The following is a 27,508-nucleotide window of genomic DNA, read 5'->3' as shown; positions in this document are numbered from 1 at the left end:
GGACAAGGAGTATATGGCACCTGTAAGAGTGCCAGCTCCACATATTGAAGTCAAGTGAGCACATAAGGGGGGCAGACAATCCTGCAAGTAATTGTATTTACAGTTATCACTCAGAGTTGACAAAATGTTAAAAGATTGTTCTCTCTTCCCTGCACCTTGTGAAAACAACCCAAGGTAGTAATTACAGAATATCATTCTTGTATTGATCCTTAGCTTGCTACAATCATCAGAGATATTTCTTAGCCTTTCTGCTTTTGTGTTTTCTCCCCCATCCCACATCTCAGAGTTTGTTGCTTGAAAGGCAGGATCTTCCATTGCTATGGCAGACTGAAGATTATCCAGAGTCAAACTGATCCTTGGTTTTCCCCTTCCTCGCCTTGTGCTGAGGCCTTTTCCGTAAGCCCTATTAGCTAGAGGCATTTTTTTTTTGGGTGGGGTTTGATCCAGTGGTCTCCTATGGGTACCCCGTGACCCTCAGCCTGATTTCAAAAAGCTCTCTGCACGTGATTAGTTCAGGCCTGAGGGTGGGGAGGAAAGGGACTTGAGGCAGAAAAAGAAACAGCAGGCTTTGGCTGTGTACACACTATGCCTTGAAAGAACATCCTTTCCTCAAAGAATTCTGGGCACTGTAGTTTAAGGGTTGCTGGGAACACTGGCGGAAGAAGATGAGTGCGGGGGGAGTGCAGCGCCCCCGGCAGCGTGATCCCGGTGGGGTGCCATCGCGGCTCTCCCCGCCCACGCTGGGCACCACGACCCCCACAGGTGGCGCACCACACCCCCAAGATGCGCGCCACACCCCCAGGATGCATGCCACACCCCTGTGGGCGGCATGCCCCACCCCCGGGATGCGCACCAGCCCCGCCCCCACCTGCTCTCCGCACACACACACACACACACACATCCGGTGCAGAGCATGACGCTCCGCCACTGGCTGAGAATGGGAACCCCTCTGTAAGGGGCAAACAATAGTACCCAGAATTCTTTTAGGGAGATAATGTGCTTCCAATGTGCTCTAATGGTATAGTGTGTATGCAGCCAGGGAGAGAGAAGATGGGCTCACCGACTACTGGACTCAACCCTGTCTGTGGTTGCCATTCGGCCCCTGACGGATCATTCTTGAAGGAATGCAGCCCGTGAGAGAAAAATGGTGCCCACTCATGCCCTACAGGGAAACAGTGTGCCATGAGTGTCCCAAATTGCAGTTGCGCAAAATTGCTACCCTTAAACCATCTGCTGAAGGATGTACCCCCTGACTTCATTTTTAGGAATATAATTGGCATGTTGGGTCATTTGAAAGGCCTAGTGTTGTGCCTCCTATGCGGATACTTGGGGGAGGGGGACTTGCCTGAGGGAGCCACACAACCAATGCCCCTATTGGCCTGCCCCCGACACTCTTGTGGATCCCGTGCAAATCCTGGTGTGAGCTCCTAGAGCTTGCTGACAAACCTTTCAGCCTGCACAGGAGTCTGTAAACTTGGTTCCTCCATATGTGCCAGAGTACAAATGCAGATACCGTCATATGTGCGGTATAACTATTGTGCAGAAGCAACCAGTTCATAAAACCAGTACCTCTTTGCTTGGTTGCAAGCCTTTGGGGAGGGGCGGGGGCTGTGCTGCTATACACACAGGCTCTTGCATGTGGTCTGCCAACCTTTTGAACCGAGCTGTTTTCTCTTAAAGTCGCCCAGCAACTGTGAATGAGGTCGTCACCCTGACCACAGGCATTCCATTCTATGTACTAATAGCAAATGCATTTTCTCTCGGCACGAATCCTCTTGTAGCCAAAATGGCATCCAGGAGGGGGGGGTATCCACAGGCTTCAGGGGAACCCCAAGAGATTTGCAAAAGCACAAAAAGATAAAAACGGGGAGGAGGGAGAACCCTCAAATACGGGTAAAGAGGACTGAGTGTGCTCAATGGCATTGACAGTTGAGGGGTGGGGCAGCAGATACAAAACTAGGCGGAGAGAATAGGATGAAGTTCATTATTGCCTGGACCCCTGAACAGGAATACTCCACAGTGTGCCATTTTGCTGCAGGTTGACCTCCAAGGGCTGTCTCTTGAGCTGCGTACACACCATGCATGTAAACCACACTTAAAGCATATTTAAAGGACACCCTATTCCGCTCCCAAGAATTCTGAGAACTGTAGTTTAAGGGTGCTGGGGATTGTAGCTCTGTGAGGGCGATTTCTTTGGGTCAAGTCTTGGAAGTATTTTTTTTATGCAGCTAGGCCTGTGTTCAGCCTTTTCTACAGTAGCCATTCACTGTCCTCCACTGCTTTAAATGGTTTTTATATTACTGTACACCGCCTTGATATTTTACGAGAGGACAGCAGGTAAGTACTTTCATTCATAAATGAAACAATTTGCTTCCCTGAGGGAGCTACTATCCCTGAAATTTATTTGTCTCTCAGGCTCCAGCGGTCTTGATTTATCTTAATCCTTGGTCATGACTCCTGCCGATCCCAGTCAACATGGCCCAATGGTCAGGGAGGTGATGGGGGCCCTTGCCCGACAACATCTGGGGGCCTGCAGGGTTTCATACTGTAACATCCCAAGGCAATGAATGCCGTGTGTTTAATCTGAGGTGGCAATTCTTCCTTTATAACTGCAGGTTGCTGTTACTAGTACGCCTTCAGTTAAATACCTTCGGATCCAAATCCAGTCTGTCAGAAGGGCAGACCTGGAGAACTACTCAAAGGCGGCTTTTATTAAGGTATGTGCAAATAGGCATGGCAGCTTTACCAAATGTGTTACAGTGAGAGGCAGAGGGTTATAGTTGTTTAGAGCATGGGTCAGCAACCTTTTTCAGCCATGGGTCGGTCCACCATCCTTCAGACCATGTGGTAGGCCAGACTTTTTTAAAAAATAAAAAAATTAATGAATTCCTATGCCCCACAAATAACCCAGAGATGCATTTTAAATAAAAGCACACATTCTACTCCTGTAAAAACACCAGGCAGGCCCCACAAATAACCCAGAGGTACATTTTAAATAAAAGGACACATGTAAAAAGACGCTGATTCCTGGACTGTCCACGGGCTGGATTGAGAAGGCAAATGGGCTGCATCCGGCCCCCGGGCCTTAGGTTGCCTACCCCTGGTAGAGGGTCATATTCAGGCCAGGGAGAAGTGTGAAGTTGCTATCTCTCTATCTAGCCTTCCACTTGGGAAGCTGCTTTATGCAGGCCTTTGTCCATTGAGCTCAGCATGGCCTACAGAGAATGACTGTAGCTCTCCAGGATTTGGGGCAGGCAGTCTCTCCCAGCCCTGCCAGGAGAGAACCTGGGACCTTCTGCACGCAAAGCAAGATGCTGTACCACTGAAACACAGTCCCACCCAGGGCTGGGTGGTACCTATTTTCAGCATCGCGATATATGACCAGCTAAACATCACAATATACTGATATATCATAATGTCTGAAATAAAGATGGAGCTATGCAGGTGCATTGGCTGGCTTCGCGCTTTCCCCCACATTGTGATTTTTGCATCGCACACACAATTTGCGATATATTGCCAGGTTAAACATTATGAAATCGATATCATGATACAGTATGGACTTCAAATTGGCTTTGGATGATATAACCCCACCCTGACCAAGATGGCTGTGAGGATAAATGGGTGGGCTCTGATGTGCACCAGGGATGGGCCACCTGTGTCCTTGCAAATGATGATGGACTCAGCCCCCCCATCACCAGTGGTTGCGGATGATGGGAGTTGTAGTCCAGCAACTTCTGGAGGGGTTCTCAGCCCTTGTTCTAGGGTGCCCTCATGCCTTTTTGGCCGTGGCCCCAGCCTGGTGGAACGCTCTCCCACAAACCCCTGCGGGGTTTGACATCTTTCTCCAGGGCCTGCGAGACGGAGCTGTTCCACCAGGCCTTTGGGCGGGATGCAGTTTGACTTACTTTCCTTTGTATAAAACAAGCCTGAAGGAGGCTCCCAACCAGCTCATAGGTCCTTGTATGATCAGTGGAAACAGCTGGTCCTGGCAAGTATTAACCACTCTCAATTCCAACCTGATTATTGCCACCTGCCCAGATTTTAACTTGTCTGAATTAATTTTGAGATGTATTTTAATTAATTGATGTCTGTTCTTATGCATATTGTGTTGTTTTTATGATGATAGCCGCTCTGAGTCTGGCCTCGGCCGGGGAGGGCAAGATACAATAATTTTTTTAAAAAAATATTGTTATTAAAAGGATGGGATGAAGTGAAATACAGTGGTACCTCGGTTTATGAACTTAATCCATTTCAGAAGTCTGTTATTAAACCATTCTTAAACCAAGGTGCGCTTTCCCAAATGAGGCCTCCTGCCGCCAGTGCCCTTCCCATAGCTGCCAAGTCTCCCGCTGAAAAATGCAGGACCAGCAGTTGCGTAGAAGCAACTTCCGGTGTCACTCTGCCCGATTTCCGGTGCCCAGGCATAGGCAGAGCGGCACCCGAAATGGAGCCTCCCTTGCAGGTAGGAAATCCGGGGGATTTCTGGGATTTTTTTTCTATAACAGCGGGAAACGGATTAAAATCCGGGGGTTTCCCACGAAACGGGAGACTTGGCAGCTATGGCCCTTCCACTGTTTGGATTCCGTTCTTAGACCGAGGTAAAGTTCTCAAGCCAGGACACTATTTCCGGTTTTGCTGAGTTTGTAAACAAAATCGTTCTTAAACCAGACTGTTCTTAAACCGAGGTACCATTGAAACACCCAAATTTCCCAGACTGTTCCTTGCATTTGACAAGAGCTTAGCTTAGTTAAGTTCCAACTGTAGACTGGAAACTGCCACATAGGACCCTTTGATATTTGCATACAGATTGCCTGCAGCTAACTCTGCTCTTTTCTGTGTTTGCAGGTCAACGATGACCTTTTCCTGTTCCATGGCCGGGGGATACTTTTCCTGGTTCTAGACGCATGCTCGGGCGCAGTTGTGAGCCTGCAGCATGTTGATGCAGCCGCCGCTTCAAAGGCTGCCAGCACCGTAACCAATTATGTTGAAACAACTATAAATGAGAGGTGGGTGATGGAGCAAGAGTTTGCTGCATGGGGGGTGGGGGTTGGCAGGAGGGAAACGACCTACTTTTTTGCAACTTAAAATGTATGCCTGGAAGAATCTGACAAAAGCTAATGAAAACTTCAAACTATGTGTGTCTCAAAAGGCTGCCTCCTAGGTCACGGCGGGTGGAAATGTAGCGCTGGAAAGCTGGCAGCGACATAGGAGCTGGCAGTGACTGGGAAATTAATGGCTCCTTTTCCACCAAACGATAGATAAGAATGGTTTTTTTGTCGTCTTATTAAGCATTCTCGATTCTGTAACTTTCACCAAGTGCCCAAGTCTATAATTTCCCAGCAGCCAATAATTCTCTCTCTCTCTTTCTTTTCCATTTCTGAATCTTGTCCTATTTATTCCTGCCAGGTTCTCCTCCCCCCCCCTCTCTTTCTTTTTTGAGAGATCAGAATCGGAGGTGCTGCTAGACTTTCCAGTAAAACTTGGTGTGAGATTTCTCCCACCCCAACCCCCTTTTCATTCTCTCTCCCCACCCCCAGCTTTCTCCTCTTTTTTAACACAAGATGCCGACTGGAGTTGCCCCGTCCGTCTGCCCTGCGGAGTCTTTTTGCAATTTGGATGTGTTTTAAGAAGTGGAGCGGGATCCTCTCCCCTTTCTGCATCTGTTCCACATTCCTTGTGGTTTCTTCTGTGTCGCCACATAAACATGGAACAACAGAGGTTTATAGACACACACCAGGAAAAAAAAACCCTGGCTGCAGGCAAAAGCAGGTCAAATACTGTAACCTGAAAACAGATTTCGTGTCCAAGACGTTCCAGAGCAGTTCATGGCCGCAGACCTGACTCATCTGCAGCTATCACAACTCAGTGTATAACTGGTGCAGTCAGGAGGGGTTGGAAGAACTTGTTATGGTGCCATTTGCCCTTCTGCATTCTGTAGCAACACTGATGAGGGTTTTAAATCCAACTAAACGGTTGTGTTCCACAACAGAGATTGCCCTCTTGTGCACCCTTGGCATACATCCCCACCCCCACCCCAGCCGCCCAAATTTGCTCCAGAGGCTTTGGGGGACTTCCAGAGCAGATGTCAGGGAGAGGGAAGAGAAATTCCATTGTATAAGTAGAACCTGTGGCTTTTGGAGAAGCAGTCCCCACTGATGAATTTAAGGCAGATGCCAATGCTTTGGGGATTCTGACTGCTTTTGAAGACATAGAACTTAGTTCTACTCAGAGTATTGAATCTGGTCATGCTCATTAACTTCAATGGATCTACTCTTTTAGTATGAATAAGGTTGGATACAACCCATTTTTTTTCCGCCAGGCCTTTCTAGCAGGATAACCCTGGCCTGGTTGCTGTTTTTTCTGGAACTGTATAATATTGTTTTAATAGGACTTCATCTGGTTATTGCTCTTGTGTTATATTTATTTCTGTTTTGTGCATCACTTCAATGTTCCTTTGACTATTTATAATGATGATTTATTATCGCTCACTGGGGCAAGATAGCTTGAGCATCCTAGCCCGACTGCACTGGCTGCCAATTAGTTTCCAGGCCCAATTCAAAGTGCTGGGTTTGACCTATAAAGCCTTAAACAGCTCAGTACCACAATATCCCCAAAGCTGCCTTTTCCCAATATGACTTGACCTGGTCCCTGCAATCATCACCTGAGGCCCTTCTTCATATGTCTCCTCCACAAGAGGTCCAGGGGGCACCAACATTAGACGGGGCCATTTCTGTGGTGGCTCCCCTCTTGTGGAATGCTCTCCTCAGGGGGGGCTCGCATGGTGCCTTCGTTCCGTATCTTTAGCTGCCAGGCAAAAATGGTCGCCTTCTCTAGGCCTTTGGCTACTTAAACAATCCATGGCCTTTTAAACTGTGTGTGGAGGGGGTTATTGTTTTTCTTTGCTATCATGGTACAGTGGTGCCTCGCTTAACGAATGCCCTGCTTAACGAAATTTCCGTTTAACGAAAGGATTTTTCGAGCAGAGGTTGCCTCGCTAGACTAATTCGTTTTATGAAAAATTCGTCTAGCGAATCGTGGTTTCCCATAGGAATGCATTGAAATTCAATTAATGCGTTCCTATGGGCAAAAAAATTTCAAAAAAAATTTCAGTGCATTCCTATGGGATTCGCTAGACGGATTTTTCGTTATAAGAAAAGACCCGTGGAACGAATTAGATTCGTCTAGCGAGGCACCACTATATGTATTGTTGTGGTAAATCACCCTGTGATCTCCAGCTGAAGGGTAGTATAGAAATTTAAATAATAATAATAATTAATAATAATAATCTATTCTGCTGTTGCTCCCAAAGGAGCCCACAGCAGCAAGCAATTAAAACTGCAGCAGCATAGTTGTTACTGCCGTTGTCTTTGTTCACATTTATTGCACATTGCAAGCACTATTTGTTAATAAAGGCTACTAACATCTTATGAATAGGTGCCTGAGATGATGCTATGTAATCTGAGGTATTTGAACTCCTGACTTCCCAGGTTAAAGCCCATGCAGTATTTGCTGCTTTGTACTAATTCGAAGAAGCACAGCCTTGTTTACACCCTGCCTTTCTTCTAAGAAGATCAAGGCAGCATTTAAAGGCTTAGCCAATTTTGTCCTCGTTAACAACCCTATGAGGTAGAGTAGGCTGAGAGACAGTGACTTGTCCTAAAACACCCAGTGGAGTTTTTGGACGAGAAGGAACTGGAGCCTATATCTTTGTCTGAATGTCCAACACCAGCCTTTATATAATCCTTGCAGTTGTGGGGGCGGGATGGGAGGAAAAGTTTTTGTTATGCGAGAGGTTTCTTTTGTTGGTCTGGCTTGTAGTGTTAGCCTGTCATTCCTTGCTTTTTAGCCAGAACTTGTTGGTGACTCAGTGGGAGCTGGGGCAAGGCAGAGGCGGAATATAAAAGGTGTTAATATCCTGTGGGAGGAGCCAGATATCACAATTCTGGTTCAGAAACCACATTAGCCAGCTATACAAAGCTTTGGGGAGAAGGATATAAAAGGTTAAGGAAGCCCTAACTCTTCAAGATTTGGGGGGGGGAACTGCCTTTCCCTGGGGGATAGAGGAAGAAGGGGTTGTAGCACTGAGGGCTGTCTTGTAATCAACATTATTATATTTAGTCACTTTATCATTTAAAATTACATATTGCCTACATGCCAAAATGGCTTGTAAGATGTTTACAATCAATTTTTAAAAAACACCCATGATCAAAGTATACAAGAAAACATCCTTCATTAAAATGTACTATGAAATAAGCCACTTGAAAAGCATAACAATTCACACACCAGGCTCAGAAGGTCAAGTTCAGGGGTATGCTTGCCCTAAACAGAGCCGGCGGAATGCCAATGCTGATGGGCGGGATGGACTCAGCAGGAGTTAGGGCAGTAGTAAAGAGTGTGAGTGCAAGGGAGAGACTCTCTTGAGATTTGTGACAACTGGCTGGCTAAATCCCCGCCTGATATACCTGGCATTCTTGCTAAGTTAAGATTGTGACCCATTCCTTGTCTTATTGCTGCTGTGGGCTAAGTGGAGCTCATGCTTATCACTTAATTCTGGGGGTCGTCTTGTGTAAGGCTTTCCTTGAACTATTAACGATTCCTGGGGAGAGAAAGAAGGATGCCATTCTTCCCATTGTGCTATGCATGCTACTGTTCTGTTCTCTTCTTCTCTTCCAGATCTATTGTTCTTGTGTGTACTAGAGACCCTGCCAAAGTCATGGGAACCTCTTTAATGCCTGTGTTCACCAAGTTAGGCTCTGCAAAGCCGATTGCGTTCCACAAAAAAGGTGACTATATGAATTATAATAAAAAAATTCCTTCAGTAGCACCTTAAAGACCAACTAAGTTTATATTTTGGTATGAGCTTTCGTGTGCATGCACACGAAAGCTCATACCAAAATATAAACTTAGTTGGTCTTTAAGGTGCTACTGAAGGAATTTTTTTATTTTGCTTCGACTCAGACCAACACGGCTACCTACCTGTAACTAGATATATGAATTATGTGACTTTACATATGGTGAAATACATAAATTGTGTAAAGCCATTGCTCAGCAGCCTTTGACTGAAATCGTTCTGACAGCAACATACCAGTGCTGTCTTCATTTAAAGAAGAGAAAAATAGCTTGTGTGTTTATTTGGTGTGATTCCAACTTCCACCATTGTTGCAGTGCTGGCTGTGTACAGCCGCCTTCTCCAACAGGGTGCCTTTGAGGCGTTTTGGCCGACAACTCCCATCACCCCCAGCCCAACACAGCCAATGGTTAGGAATGATGGGAGTCATAGTCCAGCAACCAGAGTCCCCTGGGATGAGGGATTGATTGTGAAGGTATTGCAGTTCTGAGGTAAACAGGATCTCTCAGCACCCTTAACGAACTACAATTCCTAGAATTCTTTGGGGGAAGCTGTGACTATTGAAGTGGCATCATAGTATTTTAAAGAAGAGATGCTGAATGAATTCTTTGCATCTGTCTTAACATATAGGGCAGATTCCTGTGTCCGAACTAATTTTTTCAAGAGGGGATTCTGAGGAACTGAGAACAAAGTTCTAATCAATAAAATAAAAACTGAAATTGCTGGGTCTGGGTTAGAGATGGGGAGACTGAAAAAATGGGGGGAACCAAGGTGTGCCCCCCTGTTTTTTTCTGGAAAAATGGGGGGGAGTGTGTGGAATATTCAAACCATATCAAACTGTTGGTTTTTTTTTTTTAAAAAAGCCCCCCCCCCAATTTTTCCGTTCCCCCCAGGCCTCCCCATCTCTAGTCTAGAACTCAAATGTGAAATTGTTGATCTTTTAACAAAAATACATGGAATTTGTCCCAACAATCAGCCTTCATACCTGAGAACTGGAAACAGGCCAATGCAGCACCAATTTTTAAAATGGGACGCAGTAAGGGAATCCTGAAAATTACAGGCTGGCTAGCTTAACATCTTTCCAGGGGAAACTGGTGGAAAGTATTGTTAATGATAAAACAACCGAGTATATTGATGAACAAGCCTTGCTGAAGCAGAACCAGCATGGCTTCAGCAAGGGCTTCCTGCATCACTACCTTCCTGAGCTTTTGAAAGTGTCAACAGGCATGTAGACAGAGGTGATTCAGTTGACATATCGCGCTTGGGCTTTCAAAAAGTTTTTGACCAAGTACTTCGCTGAACGCTCATGAGTAAGCTTAGAAGTCGTGGAATAGGAGACAAAGCACTTTTGTGGATCAAGAACTAGGTAAGTAGCAGGAAGCAGAGAGTAAGAAAAAATGGACAGTACTCCCAACGGAGGGATGTATAATGTGTCTAGAACATGGATTGCTTTTTAACTTGTTTGTAAATGATCTCATGCTTTGAAAGAGGATTATACAAATTCGTGGAGGATGAATGGCTGCAAGGCATGATGGCTATACTCTGCCTCCAGAGTCAAAGACAGTGTGTTTCTGAATATTGGTTGCTGGAAATCACAGGAGGAAAGAGTGCTCTTGAACTCAGGTCCTCCTTGGGCATCTGGTTGGTCACTGTGAGAACAGGATGCTGAACTGGGTGGGCTGTAGGCCTGATAGAACAGGTTTTTCTTGTGTTCTTCTGTTAGATGTATGGTGCAGATGTGGTCTTTGTCACCTTCCATTTAAATAATAATAATTTCAGTATAGTGGGAAATTCTGTAGCTCGGAAGCAAGTATGTAAGAAAAGGTGACATGGGCTTTTTGCAGTTGTGGTTCAATATTGATCCTATTCAGTGAAAACCATTTCCAAAGTGCATGGAGAGCATTTTTAAGTGACCTTTTATTCTTCACTGCTCAAGGTTAGAAACAGACGTTTCGTGAAATCAGACACGCGTCCTTGTTCAGCTGTATCCTTGAAGTTGTTTTGGTAGAGGCTCGTTTTCAGACCCAAAAGGAACAGATAAGTTTCAGATTACTTCAGATGGAATTGGCTAGCCTTGACTGCCGGGTGCTTGAAGAAGATGGCTGTCCCTGCTGGCTTCAGTGAAGTGATTATTCCAAGGTTTGGTGCCACACTGGTTGCACTCGGCTCCCCAAAGCTAAATCAGAAGATAAGGCTTGATTTGCTGATTCAGAAAAAGTCCATCTAATAGACAACCTGATACCTACTGAAGTTCCTAAGTACAGCATGAAGGCAATGGGTCTCCCCTATTAGTTGTTCCCAACATCTAGTTCTCTGTGATGGAGCCTAGTGCCCCATAGCAGAATGAACAGGGGCAGTGGGGGACGGGGGCTCAACTGTATCAGGGCTGAACTCGAGCAAATTTCAGAGTGATACCTAAAGAGGGACACCTCCCTTCAGACCATTAAGGAGAGTCTAAAACGAGGCAACTGCATCTGAAATACACTGAGTACATTAGCATGTCACAGTAAACCGTAGCCAATGGCTTGCTGTTAGTGTGTCAGTCTTGCCTGCTAACGAGTGAGAGAAACAAGTCACTATCTCTGGCTTACTGTTGCACCCAAACTTGGGGAGTCAGGGTTGTTTTACTCAAACAATCCATAATCTGCAAATTAGGCATACAGTGGTGCCTCGCTTAACGAACGCCCTGTAAGACAAAATTTTCGCTTAAGGAAAGGATTTGTCTAGCGGAGGTTGCCTCGCTAGACAAATTCGTTTTACGAAAAATTCGTCTAGCGAATCGCGGTTTCCCATAGGAATGCATTGAAATTCAATGAATGTGTTCCTGTGGGCAAAAAAAAAATTTTTTAAGTGCAATGCATTCTTATGGGATTCGCTAGACGAATTTTTCGTTATAAGAATAGACCCGTGGAACGAATTAAATTCGTCTAGCGAGGCACCACTGTATTCTCATATTACCTTCCACGTAGGTGGAACTGAATATAGGAGTAACTCAGGAAAGTAAGTGAACCTGGGCTTTTATAATATGAGGACTCTCTTGTCAACAACTCACTTTCCAGTCTAGTCACCTGAAGAGTCAGGAAGTTGAAGTCCCTTATCACTAACCTATGTGCCCCCCCCCAGTTGGACTACAACTCCCATAATTCCTGACTACTGACCTTGCTGGATGGGAGCTGTAGTCAAACAACATCTGGAAAGCCACAAGCTCTCTACCATTGCTCTAAAGCTATAAAACCATTTAGGGCAAGCCTTACATATCTGTGTCGTTTAGGAACCAAAAGCTGCCTCTTCATAACTCTGCTTGTTCCTCAGGCCAAACTGCAAAGGTATGCTGAAGCTTTCTTCTCTGGCATTCCAATCTGCAGCGCCTTTTCTTTTGGAGTTCAAGTGCGGAAATGGAGTAGGTCCCAGGGGTCATGTAAGGACAAGGACATGTCAGGCCCCTCGCTATTGCAGTTGGAGAAAGGGGGTGCAGGGTTTGGTTTAATTTTCTGAGTTTTTGTTTTGTTTTGTTTTGTTTTGTTTTCATTGCAAAATAGGACTGGGCGTTCAGTTTGAAAGGGATGTGATAAATCTGGCCTGGTGTGCAAGCAATGCCTGCTCCTGTATTACTCTGCTTGCCTTTGAACACCCTGAAAGCTGTTTTGCTGGAATCTGTTTTGAGAAGCCATGCTGTGTGTCAGTAGGACTCTTCCCAGGCTGCAGTTGTGCAGCTGGAAATTGCTTGTCTTTTCACAGTAACAGACTCAGCAAGACCCATCCGTTCATTCTGTAAGGATCTTTATAAAGTATACCAGTGATCTCCCAACAGGTCAGAAAATCTGTCTCGGCTAGTCTGACATAAAAATTGTGCTTTAAATGGTATTTGTGCAAAGGTAATTGGCACATATGCCTTATTGTACCTTGATTTTTCTCTACAGCAATTCAATTGAAAAAGCAGACAGGCAATATAGCCAAATTTCACTTCTTTTTCCTTTTTCTTGTAAAAATTGTAACACTCTTTAATTGATAACGCTGTCAGTCAGCCAACTGCCCGTGGTTCAGCTTAGCTGCTTAAGAGGTCAACAGTGGGCTTGGATTTTGTTTCCAGTCAGAGATTAGTAGTGTTGTTTTGCTTTTTGGTTCTGTGGTTTTCATTAGCACCACCCTTGGAAAGCTGATGCTATCGAACAAGAACTTCAGACTGCAATTCGGCCTGAAGTTTACTGTCAAAATAAGGATGGATGAATCTGTTGGTTTAGGTTTTTCTCAGTTTCTTCTTTTCCCAGTCTTAAGTTCAGTTTGATGCATTTCCACACTGGCTTGCAAACTTTATTTTTTAAAAAATTTTTAAAAAATTATCAGCTTTTTGATCCTAATAAACTCATTTTTGCAAGCAATTTCCCCTAATATAATGCATTTTTGTGTTATTTTCACAAATGCAGTGCTTTTTTCTGGAGGAGCACAGGGGTACACATACCCCTAACATTTTGTGCATCTAACGGGTGAATCGTCAGTTCCGTTGCTACCCCAGATGGTGGCGTTTCCTGAGTGTCAGACAGAATGAGAGTACCCCTTAACATTTTTTAAAGAAAAAAAGCACTGCACAAATGTATGCATGCTTTGCCCTAGAATACACTTTTCTTTCTTTCTCTTTGCAGTGCAAGAACAGCATTGCAAAATTCAGAGAAGAGCTAATTCTGAAGGACAAATATGTTTCAGTCTGCATAGCTTTGGGAAATGTGCCTTAGATAGGTTCACCTTAAAATGCAAACTGGTACAAATTTATCCCCTGTGCCAAACTTAAAAAGCAGTCATGCTGAATTGCCTCTATAATATTGCTGAATAGTTCAGGCACAGATGAGCTAATTTTGCCCCTGGCCCTTATTGATCGCCGAACAACTGACTGTCCTGTTTTTGCACTTGTGTGAGAGTTGTGCATTCCTACAGTAGTCGGCAATACAGTATTATCCTTTTGTAGTGGAAATACAGGGTTTAGTTTAAGGTGGGGTGGCGATTAGAAAACACATTCACAAAAATGCCTTTTGTAAGCAAAAAGCATTGGACTTGTGGTAGGCGACGCTTTCCTCAGCAGTGCATAAATTCCTCAACACGGTGTTAGTAGGGCAATGTCACTCACGACTCTGAGAGCGCTTGGAGGAGGGACCACAGAGAAGGGGGTGTTTAAACTTTCCCCATAGTCCACATTCCATCCTAGACAAATTCCTGTCTGGATCATCACAGTCAGGCTGATTAAAAACCCACCACCTGCCAGTTTGAAGGTGTGTGGTAGTATTTGCCCTCACGCTTGTTAATTACATTGTCCTACACTTTTCAAGGGACACGGGTGACGCTGTGGTCTAAACCACAGAGCCTAGGGCTTGCCGATCAGAAGGCTGGCAGTTCAAATCCCTGCGACGGGGTGAGCTCCCGTTGCTCGGTCCCAGCTCCTGCCAACCTAGCAGTTCAAAAGCACGTCAAAGTGCAAGTAGATAAATAGGTACCGCTCTGGCGGGAAGGTAAACAGCGTTTCCATGCGCTGCTCTGGTTTCGCCAGAAGCGGCTTAGTCATGCTGGCCACATGACCCGGAAGCTGTACGCCGGCTCCCTCCACTTTAAAACAGAAACTTAACAAAGCTCCACACCAGGAGCAGGAGTTCCTTCAGATTTCCACTCTGCGTTTAAACGTAAGCAACTATAGCAGTTAGAAAGGGAGATCTTCTATAGAAGATCTCAAAGCAGCTGTTTTATTACAGAAAATTTTCAGAAACAGACTGGAAAGAGAAGTTGCTGAATTGCAACTCATTAGCAAGCTTAAAACCATGGAGCCACCTGGAATGAATAAAGACATAGGATTCTTATCTCATTATACATGATCAAGCTTTCCTTAGCACCTCAGCCCTTGCTTCCCCCCCCCCCGCAAGACCAATTGCAGTCATTAACAGTCGTTAACAGTCATCAACAGGTTTACCACTCCTATCAGCCCATCACCCATTCCCATTACCCCCCACCCCCCACCCTCTGAATATACATAAGGGTCTGGTGGATTCTGTTTCAGTGTATCTGACGAAGTGTGCATGCACACAAAAGCTCATACCAAAATAAAAACTTAGTTGGTCTTTAAGGTGCTACTGAAGGAATTTTTTTATTTAGTTAGAAAGGGAGGCAGACCAGAGAAGTAGTCTCCAGCATAGGAAAGCCTGTGGCAAGAAGCTCTCCAAAAAGTAGTAGAAAGCCGGATGGCATTAAGACATGTGCCATGATGTCACTACATTAGTGCATGTCTTAGCCTCTGGGAAATTCCCAGTGCAGGCCTCTCTGATTGGTAGTGGCAGGCCAGCTTCAGATTTGGCATGCTTCTGTCAGAGGAAAATTAAAAACAGAAATGTTGGATAACTGCTGCATATATAATCAGATTATCATATGTGACAGTTTAAGGTGGTTTCTGGGGCTGGTGGGCCCCCTAGAGTCTTGTGGGTCCTAATACACACACACCCTAGATGGCCAGCATCCACAAGCGGATATTTAATTAGTAAATGAGTAGGTAAATAAATAGTGCCACTCAGATGTTAAGAAATTTCCACTAATACTGGGATGAAAGCCAGTGTGGGCAGTGGACTGGTACAGGAATGGGTGTGCAAACTCTTAAGAATTGATTCACTAGCACCGGGTTCTTTCATTCTGTCTGTATGATTCCATTCTTCAGATTCTGTTCAGGGGCACTCAGATATCAGATCTGCAAGTTAACTGGCTTTAAGAAGCTTGGGCTACAATTATGCTGAGCAATGTCCAACGTAAGGGATGTTTACAGTGTGTGGATGAGTATGCGATACGGAACCTGTGTCTGCTTTTGTTAATAGCACCTCTCAGATGCATGCATGTATTCAAAAAGGTAAATAGAAGTTGGTTGTCTAATATTTTGGTCCTGCTGTAAAATAAGGATTTTCTGCGTTGCTGTAATAAATAAAATTAGTACCCCTTTAGGTTATGATCAACTAATTTTATTATTTGACAATGTAAAAGAATGAGAGGATACAGAAATGATAATATGTCTCTTTAACAGCTGCTAGCATAATAATATGCCACAATTTTGGGTGGGGTAGGGGGAATATAAACACCGTTGCTAGAGGATTAGATTTAAGGGTTTGATAGCTGGTTCATACAAGAGTTAGGGGGAAGTATGCAACCTATTTATTTATTTGAAAAACTGAGTGCATTCATATATATATATATATATATATATATATATATATATATATATATATATATATAATGACATAGTAAGTTAGAGGAAAACATCTATCTTAGTGATAATATGAAAGTATCATGTAATGGTTTTATATCCATCTTTATGTCTATGTATTCTTTATTGTATTCTATGTATTCTTTATGGACTTTTTATGGATCTATTGTATGCATTGTTGTTTTGATATTTTCTCCTTCCATAAATACAAACCATTGTATTTATTATGAACTAAAACGCAAGGTTTGAAGAAAGAAAAAAGTTGGTTATGTGGAGAACAAATCGGTTATTGATAGTTTTTGTCAAGGAAGGTGATCAAGACTCCACAGAATAAAAAAATTCCTTCCAGCAGCACCTTAGAGACCAACTAAGTTTGTCATTGGTATGAGCTTTCGTGTGCATTCTGAAGAAGTGTGCATGCGAACGAAAGCTCATACCAATGACAAACTTAGTTGGTCTCTAAGGTGCTGCTGGAAGGATTTTTTAAATTTTGTTTTGACTACGTCAGACCAACACGGCTACCTACCGTGTTTCTCCTAAAATAAGACACGTCTAATATTTATTTTTTCTCTAAAAAACCACATTGCGGCTTATTTTCGGGCGATGTCTTATTTTTTTATTGAGCATGGTACAGCATTGTTAAGTATGGTACAGGGCTTTCTTGCGCCGCCCGCTGAGCCCGCTGCCGGGTCCCCGGGCTTTGTGCGGTGCGTCGCGTCGCGGCTGGGGCTGCTGCCGGCTCCTGCCGGCTCCTGCGACTTCGCGCGCCGCACGCTGCCGGGTCCCTGGGCTTCGTGTGGTGCGGCGCGTCGCGGCTGGGGCTGCTGCCGGCTCCTGCCGGCTACTGCGACTTTGCGCGCCGCCCGCTGAGCCCGCTGCCGGGTCCCCGGGCTTCATGCGGTGCGGCGCGTCGCGGCTGGGGCTGCTGCCGGCTCCTGCCGGCTACTGCGACTTCGTGCGCCGCCCGCTGAGCCCGCTGCCGGGTCCCTGGGCTTCGTGGGGTGCGGCGCGTCACGGCTGGGGCTGCTGCCGGCTCCTGCCGGCTCCTGCGACTTCGCGCGCCGCCCGCTGAGCCCGCTGCCGGGTCCCTGGGCTTCGTGCGGTGCGGCGCGGCGCGGCGCGGCGCGGCTGGGGCTGCTGCCGGCTCCTGCCGGCTCCTGCGAGTTCGCGCGCCGCCCGCTGAGCCCGCTGCCGGGTCCCCGGGCTTCGTGCGGTGCGGCGCGTCGCGGCTGGGGCTGCTGCCAGCTCCTGCTGGGTCCTGCGGCTTCGTGCGCCGCCCGCTGCCGGGTCCTGGGGCCCGTTCAGTCGGAGCTCGGCGCGTCTCTGTACTGGGGCTCCCGCTGGGCTGGGGTTCGGCGCGCACTGCTGCGTTTGCCGGCTCCCGCTGGGTCGGGTAGGTACCGGTACCCCCCCCAACATGTCTTATTTTGGGGGGATGTCTTATATATTTTTGCCTTTAAAATATCGTGCCATGGCTTATTTTAGAGGCACGTCTTATTTTAGGAGAAACACGGTACCTGTAACTAAGACTCCACAGGAATTTGGAAAATCTAAGATTGCAAAAAATGTAAGGATTATCGTAGGTTATTTGCTTAACTGTCTGATAGTAATCGAATCCATTCTCCCCAACTCCTTCTCTCTCTCTCTCTCTCTCCATCCCTATAGGTAGTTTTGCGATGCTTGGATATAAAGGAGACCCCACACCCTACTGGATTAAAATCCACAACCACGCTGCTGATCAGAAATCCGCTTCTCTTCAATATTATGTGCCCCTGGTGCTGAGAGAGTACAGATGCTCAGTTGATGCAACAAAACTTCAAGACTTTGTGAAAACCGAGGAGGGCAAAACTCCACAAAGGCTAGAAAACAAACACAACTGAACTGTGCTGTGTTCGTTGGCTTGCCTGTAAGGAGGGGGCATAACTCTAGTCTTCTTGTTTTTACAAGATTGTAAAAAAAATAACTTTATTTTGCAGCTAATAAATATATTCTGATATGACAAAGTGGGAGGGGAAGTGTAGTTTGTGTTTTTTTTTTTCAGAGCCTGTACTCTTTTCGTTTCTATCCAGAATAGTGCTGTGGTTTAAGTCTGGTTGGAAGCCAGACCTCTATCCTGAAAGCTCTGTTCTTTAATCCTAGAAATGTGGAGGTGAGGTGCAATTAATCAGTGAAAAACAAAAATGCACTCTGCATTTGCACAGAGGCACTCTTTGATGTCACTTCAGTGTATTCCAGGACTGAATGCTGGCATTGGCAATCTCATTATGGGGATGGGTAATGCTAGCCCAACATCTTTTTTTTTTTTTTTAATGTAGCACCCCTCCCTTTCTTCTAGTTGATGTGTGTTTTCTAAACGGCAAAATCAGGGAAATGGCAGCCCATCTTGTATCTGCTCTTTCAATTGCTTTAGGGGAAATCCAGACTAGGGATGTCAGATAATTCTGTCAAAGACTGAAATGGGAGCAGACATTGCCACAATTTGCAGGTTCACCCAAGGTCAGGAATGGAAATTATGCAAGCTGATATGAGCAGAATTCACTATTGTTTTTTAATCCATGAACTTAGGTAAGTAACTCTGTTTGGTGGTATTCAACTACGTTTTACTTACAGTAGACCTATTTTGCTCATTCATGTCAGTGGGTCTACTCTGAATAAAACTTAATTGAATACCACTTGTTAGTTTTTGTATTGCATTGGCATTTCCCTTCCGTGGAAATGTGTTGAAAATTATGTTACCTTCAGCCAGAGCAGATAGCAAGACATATAATGTGGGTTTCAGCAGAGGCTGAACTGTAGTAGAACAGAAACAGCGCTGGTTGAGATGAACACAGGACAGCACAGAAATCACTTCCTCCTTGCATCCATAATCCAGACAGTTTACATATTCTGGGCCTAAGACTAAGTTCCAATTAAGACATGCCTAGATGGAATCGCTTGCAGCAGTTCCCATAGGAACTGTCCCTATAGGATTTCATACAAAACAAAATTACTGCTTCTGGGATCCAGGCACAAAACAGTGGATCTAAAGCAGGCATAGGCAACCTTGGCTCTCCAGATGTTTTGGAACTACAACCCCCATGATCCCTAGCTAACAGGGCCAGTGGTCAGGGATCATGGGAGTTGTAGTTCCAAAACATCTGGAGAGCCAAGGTTGCCCATGACTGATCTAAAGCTTAATAACATACAGTATATGACAATAACACCTTCTAAGGTGAGGGATGTCACTGTAATAATTACATTCATTGTGCTATTGGGCTGTGTTGTGTAATGGTTAGAGTGGTGCTCTAGGACATAGGAAATCAGGGTTCAAATTATGGAACTCACTTGGCGACCTTGAGCCAATCACTAACCTATTTCACAGGGCTGTTGTGAAGATAAAGTGAGAGGGAGAACTATGTGTGCCTCACATTGAACTTCTTGGAGGCATATAAATGTGATAATAAATTTTAAAAATGTTGGTCTCAAGAAACCTCCGTGGGTGTGGAGCTCCACTCATAAAGTGAAATGGAAGGCGACAAACCCACTTACTTAGTTGTCTAATCTCAGAGTAAAAGTTTCCTTTTTCCATTTAACTTGGCATGTGCCGTGCAGTGAACGGTTATATAATTTTATCCATCTGCTTTGTGAATTCTGTGCTGGATTTGTAAGCATTTCAGTCTGGAATAAATTGCCCTTCGCTGGGCTCAGGCTCCAGGTTCTTTACCAAGCCATCCTATTTATATATGTCCCCACCTTCCAAGGAACACAATTCTTTCCCTCCCCATTTTGACTTCAGAACAACCCTGTGAGGTAGTTTAGGCAGAGAGAGAAGGGTGGCTTGTTCAAGGTCACCCAGGCCCCACCTGCACTCTGCATTTTAAATCAGTATTATACCAATTTAAACAGCCAGGGCTTCCCCTAGAAGAATCCTGGGACCGGGACTTTGTTAAGGATGCTGAGAGGTGTTAGGAGACCTCCTATTCCACTCACAAAGCTACAGTTTCCAAACTGGCTTAACAGTTAATCCTTCTTCCAAGGGAACTCTAGGAATTGTAGCTCTGTGGGGAGAATAGAGGTCGCCTAATAACCCTCAGGTAGTTAACAAACTACCATTCCCTGACATCTCCCAAGTCTTGCGGAGAAACACCCTGGTCTAAAACTGTGATGGCTCACTGCTAGTCTGTGATAATTCTGCACGAAATGGACCAATGGTCCAATTCCTATGTTCCTAACAAGATCCAGAATCATCTGCAATGTTCAAGGATTTCATTCAACGTTTTAGTGGAAAATGGGTGTTGTCAGGATTATCTGAAGAAGGGGGGGTAAACGGTTTTTGAAAACCTCTGTTTTCTTTCTGGTAAGCTTATGGTCTCCTGACCCAGATGTTGTGGAACCCTGTACGTTGATCTGCATATAGAAAATGACCTTGATGGAAAGGTCTATGTTGGTTTCTGAGGCTTGTTTTGAGCAAAACTGTACCTCCTATGTTCCCCCTTCCTGAGGGGGTAAATATTTTCTTCCTGTATAATTATATAGTGGGATTGTGAAGAACAACGTGAAATGGAAACTCTTCATGAGGCTGCTGCAGCACACAACTTGCTGAGTTGTGGTCGCTTTTGCTGAGGTAACCAGAGTAGGGTTTCTTGAACAGGTCCCATGCTTGTAGTGAGTGGAGCCATGGATGCCACTCTCATTTTTGTACAGCAAGCTGCCTTCCACACACAAATCAGAGATTTCACACTTAGAATCATAGAATCATAGAGTTGGAAGAGACCACAAGGGCCATCCAGTCCAACCCCCTGCCAAGCAGGAAACACCTTCAAAGCATTCTTGACATATGCCTGTCAAACCTCTGCTTAAAGACCTCCAAAGAAGGAGACTTCACCACACTCCTTGGTAGCAAATTCCACTGCCGAACAGCTTTTACTGTCAGGAAGTTCTTCCTAATGTTTAGGTGGAATCTTCTTTCTTGTACTGTAGTTTGAATCTATTGCTCCGTGTCTGCTTCTCTGGAGCAGCAGAAAACAACCTTTCTCCCTCCTCTATATGACATCCTTTTATATATTTGAACATGGCTATCATATCACCCCTTAACCTTCTCTTCTCCAGGCTAAACATACCCAGCTCCCTAAGCCGTTCCTCATAAGGCATCGTTTCCAGGCCTTTGACCATTTTGATTGCCCTCTTCTGGACACGTTCCAGCTTGTCAGTATCCTTCTTGAACTGTGGTGCCCAGAACTGGACACAGTACTCCAGGTGAGGTCTGACCAGAGCAGAATACAGTGGTACTATTACTTCCCTTGATCTAGATGCCATACTCCTATTGATGCAGCCCAGAATTGCATTGGCTTATCCATCCCTCCTCTATCCAGGCCAAAGCACACAAGGAGCACACAGAGCAGGGCTGACAAGAGGTATGGCCTGGGTATCCCGAGGACTTGATAGGCCTGGAGGACCACATTTGAGCCCTGGGACAAAAGGTTTCCTGACCCCTGCGTTTAAAAGTCAGAGAAATATCCTGTTCATTTTAAGCTTAACTGTTGTTGGCCAAAGTTTGGCTCCCTGGTGGTGAGTAAGTTCCCCTCTTGAGCTGGCCGTCTTGCCTGCCCGCCTGACATCATTCCACTGACTTGCTTCCAAACCACGGCACACCAATTGCTAACGCGACTCAAAAGTGTGTCAAATAAAACAGGGTTCCTTTTCCCCTCATGAGTGCTGTGTGGCAGAAGGACACCTGAGAACTGCCAGAAAGGAAACAGATTAAGGAAAGGAAGGAGAACCCAAGAGGGATTTGCTGAACAGCAGGTAAGGGAGCTGTTTTTCTTCTTCTTTCCCCCCTTTTAAGTATTTTTAGTTCTGGAGAGAGCTGTCAGAGGAGACCTTGGACATATGATAACCCAACACATCTTGCATATTTGCACTCCAGGCTTAATACTGCTGTTATATCAGCTTCCTATTTCGTACACTGTGTGCTCCGATAGCCCAGCAGTAATTGCATATCCATCACAATAAATGTGTCCCTGCTGACAGAAATGTGAATTCCTAAATGTACCATATCTTGGGAGTATTTAGAGGTGGTGGAAACCAAACGAAGGGGTGCACAGAATATGCATTCTTCAAATACTTCTGTGCCCACTACGAATGTATACCAGTTTTGTACCTGTTTTGACTTTGCGCGCCTTTGGCCAAAGAAAATCCTTGGTATTCTTATTGGGGGGGGGGTGTTGCTGCTTGATCTGCAGCAATTAGCAGCTGTCGTTGATTGTGCCCTGAAAAGCTTCAGCTGCAGGTTTCTGCAGAGAAAACCTCTTATAATAAAGGGTCAAATGCAAGTAGGTTTTCTTCATTCAACTGGGTACCTAGCTCCCAAGCCAGGTAAGTGAGGTAGCTTGGCTACACTGTACACTAAAAGGAATTTGGAATTCTACACCAAGAAACGCTGGATTCTGTGATCTCTGTGTTTAAATGATTCAGATGAGTTTCATAACATCCTATAGAATTCTGCTTGTGTTTGCTGAGCAAATCTGTTGATTTTGGTTCTTCTCATTTTCCTCCGTTGAAAGTGATTTCCAGATCGCTTTGTGATTTGTTTGTCTTTCTAATTCCTCATGAAAATTCATCAGCATTTTTGTGTAAGTTTCTCCTAAAGTATATATTTTTGTAAGCAATTTTGCCCAATATGCACATTTTTGCAAAACATTTCCCCCTTAATATTTATATATTTCTAATATAATGCATTTTTGAAACTTATTTTCACTGATGCATACTTTGCCATTTTTTTAAAAAAATACGTGCCTTTTGTGCACATAACTTGAATGGAGAAGCACATTGCAAAATTCAGAGATGCGAATTTGGAAGAACAGCTGTGTTCCATTCTACATATTGTTTCGGAAAGTTTCAAATTAGGTAAATTTGCCTTTAAATAGGCACTGAATTGAATTTCTTCCCCCATCTCTATCACGGCAGGATGCAGAAAACTCTGTGGGCTGTGGGAGCTCTACCATTGGGCATAGGGCTAAAATGTGCTCAGTCTCTCCTGGGTTCTGAGGTTCCTTCGGGCATTGCCCACATGCTTTCAAACCTACGTCCATAGCCTTGAGAACCAGAAGTTTATTATTATTATTTTAGGAAACAAAACCTAGAGGTGCTTAGAATGCTATATTTTGCATCTAATAACCAGTTTCGTGCAACTGTAGAAAACCACAAACCTCCCAATTACTTATTTCCTTGTCACACGGCAACCAATCGGAGCAGCTCCAGATTTTTGCCTACATGTTTCCAAGAAGGCATTTTTTGCTGCTACCATCATGTCAGGAAACACCATAATTTCACCCCTGACACAGAAATGGATTTTTTTGAGTTGAAGGTGGAAGCGGTGGGGAGAAGAGAAAACTTAAATGGACATAAATCTGACATCAGGAACCAGAAGACAGAGAAACCAGTAGGAGAACACTTCAATCTCCCAGGACATTCTATACAAGATCTCAAAGCAGCTGTTTTATTACAGAAAAATTTCAGAAACAGACAAGAAAGAGAAATTGCTGAATTGGGACTCATTACCAAGCTTAAAACCACGGAGCCACCTGGGATGAACAGAGATATCGGATTCTTATCTCATTATGCATGATCTAGCTTTCTTTTGTGCCTTGTCCTCCCCCCCCCCGCAGGACCAATTGCAGTCATCAGCAGTCGTTAACAGCTATCAACAGGTTCACCATTCCTATCAGCCCATCACCCATTCCCACCCCCCCCACCTCCACCCTCTGAATATAAATAAGGGTCTGGCTCTTCTGTTTCAGTGTATCTGACGAAGTGTGCATGCACACGAAAGCTCATACCAAAATAAAAACTTAGTTGGTCTTTAAGGTGCTACTGAAGGATTTTTTTTATTTAGTTAAACAAAGCAACTCCTGGGTTTAAACTGAGACCAAACTGTTCTAAAACATATTTTGTGATAACACCCCCCCCCTTTTTTTTTGCTATGTCTGAAAAGCCTGCCCTTCACTCGCCAGTATGATAATGCCCTAAACTTTCCTTCCAAGGCAAAGGCTGAAGAACTGGCAGCACTGAAGCTGAAGGAACAATAAGCTTGACCTTCTGGAAAATTACATATGGACTAAATCCTCCCCAAAAGAGGGGGGAGGCCAGGTGAGGTGAGCCACACGTAAACAAGGCTGGTGCCACCAAGGCACAAAGGAAAACAACCAGGGCCCCACCCTCCTTCATAAAAGCAAGCAGTTGCAGGAGCAGGGATTGGCAGATGGGTTCAGCTGCTAACCTGCTGGGCCACTGGAAAGGCAATTGTTGGGCCGAGTAGGGAAAAAAATAATCTCTTGATCCACAACGAATTGATGGAGGAAGCCCAAATGCAGCTGAGCTGTCAGGAATATCACAGGTACTCTTCAAGCTGTTACCTGTCTGTCTGCAATGAATTTGATTTTCTGAATAGATTAGGACTGTCAGGCTTCCGATCTCCGGAAGTTTTTGTTTTCATCTTAGCCACAGATGGGAATCCATTGGTGCCAAGTTAGGTAGGCGTCAGGGATAAAGTTGATCAGCTTTCATTGAAAGCCAAATTGATCAAATTTGCAGTTTCTGGAACAATATGCCACCTTGCAGAATTCCTTGCACTTCCCTGAATTTTGCAATGCCGTTCTCCAACCAAATGCATGTGGTAAGGGGAACTGTGCATAAAAATAGGCTCTGGAAAATAACATACAAAAATGTATTATATTAGGATTCATTGCTTGGGGGGAAAATGTGTATACCTTATTCAAAGCTGCATACAGGAATGTACTTATTAGGAGACATTCACGCATTAGGAAAAAATGCTGGTGAATGCTCATGGTTTTTGTAAAAAAACAAAATGTGAACTGCTGCAGAAATGTGCAGACCTGAATTTAACATGGGTTAAATGAGAAACTGTGTGAACCGAAATGGACGGATCCTTCCACCCCAAGTGCCAAAATTGTCTTTTGGAGCCCAGCATGTACTGGCCTAGATAATATCAATGGTCTGATGCAAAACACATCCAGGGCAGAACATAATCTGCTTCTGTTTGAACAGCTGCATCTCCCCCAGTACTGGTTGGCTAAAGTAATTTGAGCAAGTGAACTCAGGTTAATTGGTTTAATTTTAAAATCAAAGCTTATTGACTGCGTTTTTTGTTTGATATTGAAGAATGCAGAGCAAACCTATTGAGTACCCACCTTTCCTGCATAGCTCAAATCCAGCAGATGTAGAGGAAGGAGGACAGGAACCATCATATTTGGGTGCTATGGGTTTTTAATTTATACAATTAATCCTGCTAATTTGTCCTTTGGAATAGGGACAGGGTTGAGATCTCACGCTGCAGTCATTTTATATCAAGAGATTGACACCTGCAGTAAACAGCTGTTGAAGGTCCCTGGCTAACTGCTTCCTGTATCTACTTTTAGCATTGTCTGCTAATATTTGCTCTTTGGAAAGATCCCAACAGCTGGGAATCTTTTCAAAGCGAGCCTCTAGCCAGAATAAGAGATGTAAATCCTACTCTCGCTGTTGCCAAACAGCTTTTTAATGGCTAAGTTTTGCTTTCTTTCTGCCGAGTTGAGAATTTGCAGCTGGAACTGGAGAGACCTTCAAGATTTTCACTGTGCTGGCTGCATGATAAGCCTGCCACTTTTTTATTTTTATTTTTTATTTTAAAAAAACCTTTTAAAGTGCTGCTTTGGAAGCAGAAATAAAGCTGATGCTGCTTTCCCTATCACTGCATTTCCATGCTGGAAAATGCACTGCTCTCTGCCTCCCGAGAAGCTAAATGACCAGCTCCCACAACAGCTACATTCTACTTTCGCTGTTGGAGTGAATATGTCTCTTGATACCTGTTGCTGGGAATCACAGTGCAGAAAATGCTGTTGCACTCAGATGCCGCTTGCAGGCTTCCCGTTGACAATGGATTGGCTACTGTGAGACTAGATGGGCCATTGCCCTGATGCAGCAGGCCTCTTTTTGTATTGTTATGATGCTGCATCCATCCCCTCACTCTTGCCATGGTTTGCATGCTTGGAGAAGGCAGGTAAGGAGGAAGGGGAAAGCAGCCTAGGAAGCTCAGGGCAACAATGGGTTCTGCAGCTGCATGGTCTTCTCTAGGGATCCTTTCTAAATTCCCTATCTCCATGTTCCCCGTAAGGAAGTGTCTCTAAATTAGCATCTTCTTCTTCTTCTTCTTCTTCTTCTTTGGCGATCACTCGTAGCCGAGTAAGATTGTCTTCCATAAACACGGTTTTAACAATGGGTCCGTAAGTGACTGTGGAGGCCAATTCTGGATCCACACGTCCTTCTGCAGTGGGGACATTGCTTTCCAGGCAGGAGTTGATCACGGTCTGGATTTGCCAAGCATGCCTTCCTCTTAGCATGTTTCTCTCTTGCATCCTGAGATCGGGTTTCTTCAAAGCCCATGACACCTTTGGTAAAGGAGAGAGATGCAAACGAACAAGTATTTTATAGGATTTATTTCATGCCTTAAGGTTCTAGTGAGGCTTACAATATAAACACACAATATCAAGATCATTTTGAAAATGTATGTCTACCATTGATCATGGCCAAATTTGGTTACTCGGGAATCCTTTTCTATAGCCTATTCTGCTGTTAGATTTTTTTTCCCTTCTTGCCAGTCAATGCAAACTTCATTTTTAAAAGCAAGCCAGTGGCAGGACATGTAACAAGTGTCCCGGCGAAGGTTGAAACCAAGTAGTTATGTAAGGTCCGCAGGACTTGGCTTTTGTTGTTCATCACATGTTCCTGCCATCTGAAATCGTGCCGAATGCTTGAAAACAAGAAAGTTATCTGCGAGTGGCTATACAATGGACAAATGAGAATAATCGAGGTCCTGAGTCATTATTTTAATTAGGGATGGGCAAGTGTCATGCTGATTGTCCTGAAAAGGAATTGGACTTTTAGAAAAAGCATTTGCACTTTAACTACTCGTCTCCCACTGTCCCAAAGCAGCCATTTGGGAGGGGAAACTTGACTTGGAGAAAAGCAGGGGTAACAGGAGGTGGCAGAGGGCTCCCATGGACACAGAATCAAGCTCCATGCTCCTTGACAGGAAACAACTACTTAGGGCAGGCATAGATAGGCAAACTCAGCCCTCCAGATGTTTTCAGACTACAACTCCCATCATCCCTGACCACTGTCCTGTTAGCTAGGGATCATGGGAGTTGTAGTCCCAAACATCTGGAGGGCCGAGTTTGCCTATGCCTGACTTGGGGCTTTATAGGTCAATCAGTAGCCTTGTACCTGGCACTGCATGGGAGTTGAAAGTAAAAGGGGGAAAAACCACGTCTCTGCAGCTTTGTAATCGGTGGTTAAAATCAGTGCACTTCAGTACACCATCTTAATATAAAATGGCACCCAATTGTATCCACACAGATGAAAACCCGCTTCTTCATTTCAGGAACCATCATGTAAAATAGAGA

At 44.6% G+C, this 27,508-nt stretch overlaps 2 protein-coding genes across 6 annotated transcripts in view; both read left to right on the top strand.

Moving 5' to 3' along the window:
- LOC118093031 (cell surface hyaluronidase CEMIP2) overlaps positions 1-18,073 on the top strand; it is a 98,381-nt gene extending 80,308 nt beyond the window's left edge. For 2 of the 5 annotated variants that reach the window (XR_015946761.1, XM_088656506.1), the window contains exons 22-25: positions 2,616-2,717; positions 4,846-5,006; positions 8,674-8,783; positions 17,736-18,073. Coding sequence is in view for 3 of the 5 variants with exons in the window: in XM_088656506.1 (XP_088512632.1) it covers positions 2,616-2,717; positions 4,846-5,006; positions 8,674-8,783; positions 17,736-17,950 (588 nt within the window). In the remaining 2 variants the exon portion in view is untranslated. The remainder of the gene's footprint in view (positions 1-2,615; positions 2,718-4,845; positions 5,007-8,673; positions 8,784-17,735) is intronic. The other 3 variants (XM_088656507.1, XR_015946760.1, XM_088656508.1) reach the window with 3 other exon arrangements.
- Positions 1-27,508, top strand: part of CEMIP (cell migration inducing hyaluronidase 1) — a 158,811-nt gene that overhangs the window by 61,773 nt on the left and 69,530 nt on the right. The window lies entirely within an intron of this gene.

The sequence above is a fragment of the Zootoca vivipara genome, chromosome 13 (genome assembly GCF_965207765.1).
Source record: "Zootoca vivipara chromosome 13, rZooViv2.hap1.1, whole genome shotgun sequence".
Taxonomy (NCBI): domain Eukaryota; kingdom Metazoa; phylum Chordata; class Lepidosauria; order Squamata; family Lacertidae; genus Zootoca; species Zootoca vivipara.
Note: the sequence above shows the minus strand (reverse complement) of the source record. Positions and strands in the feature narration are given on the sequence as shown.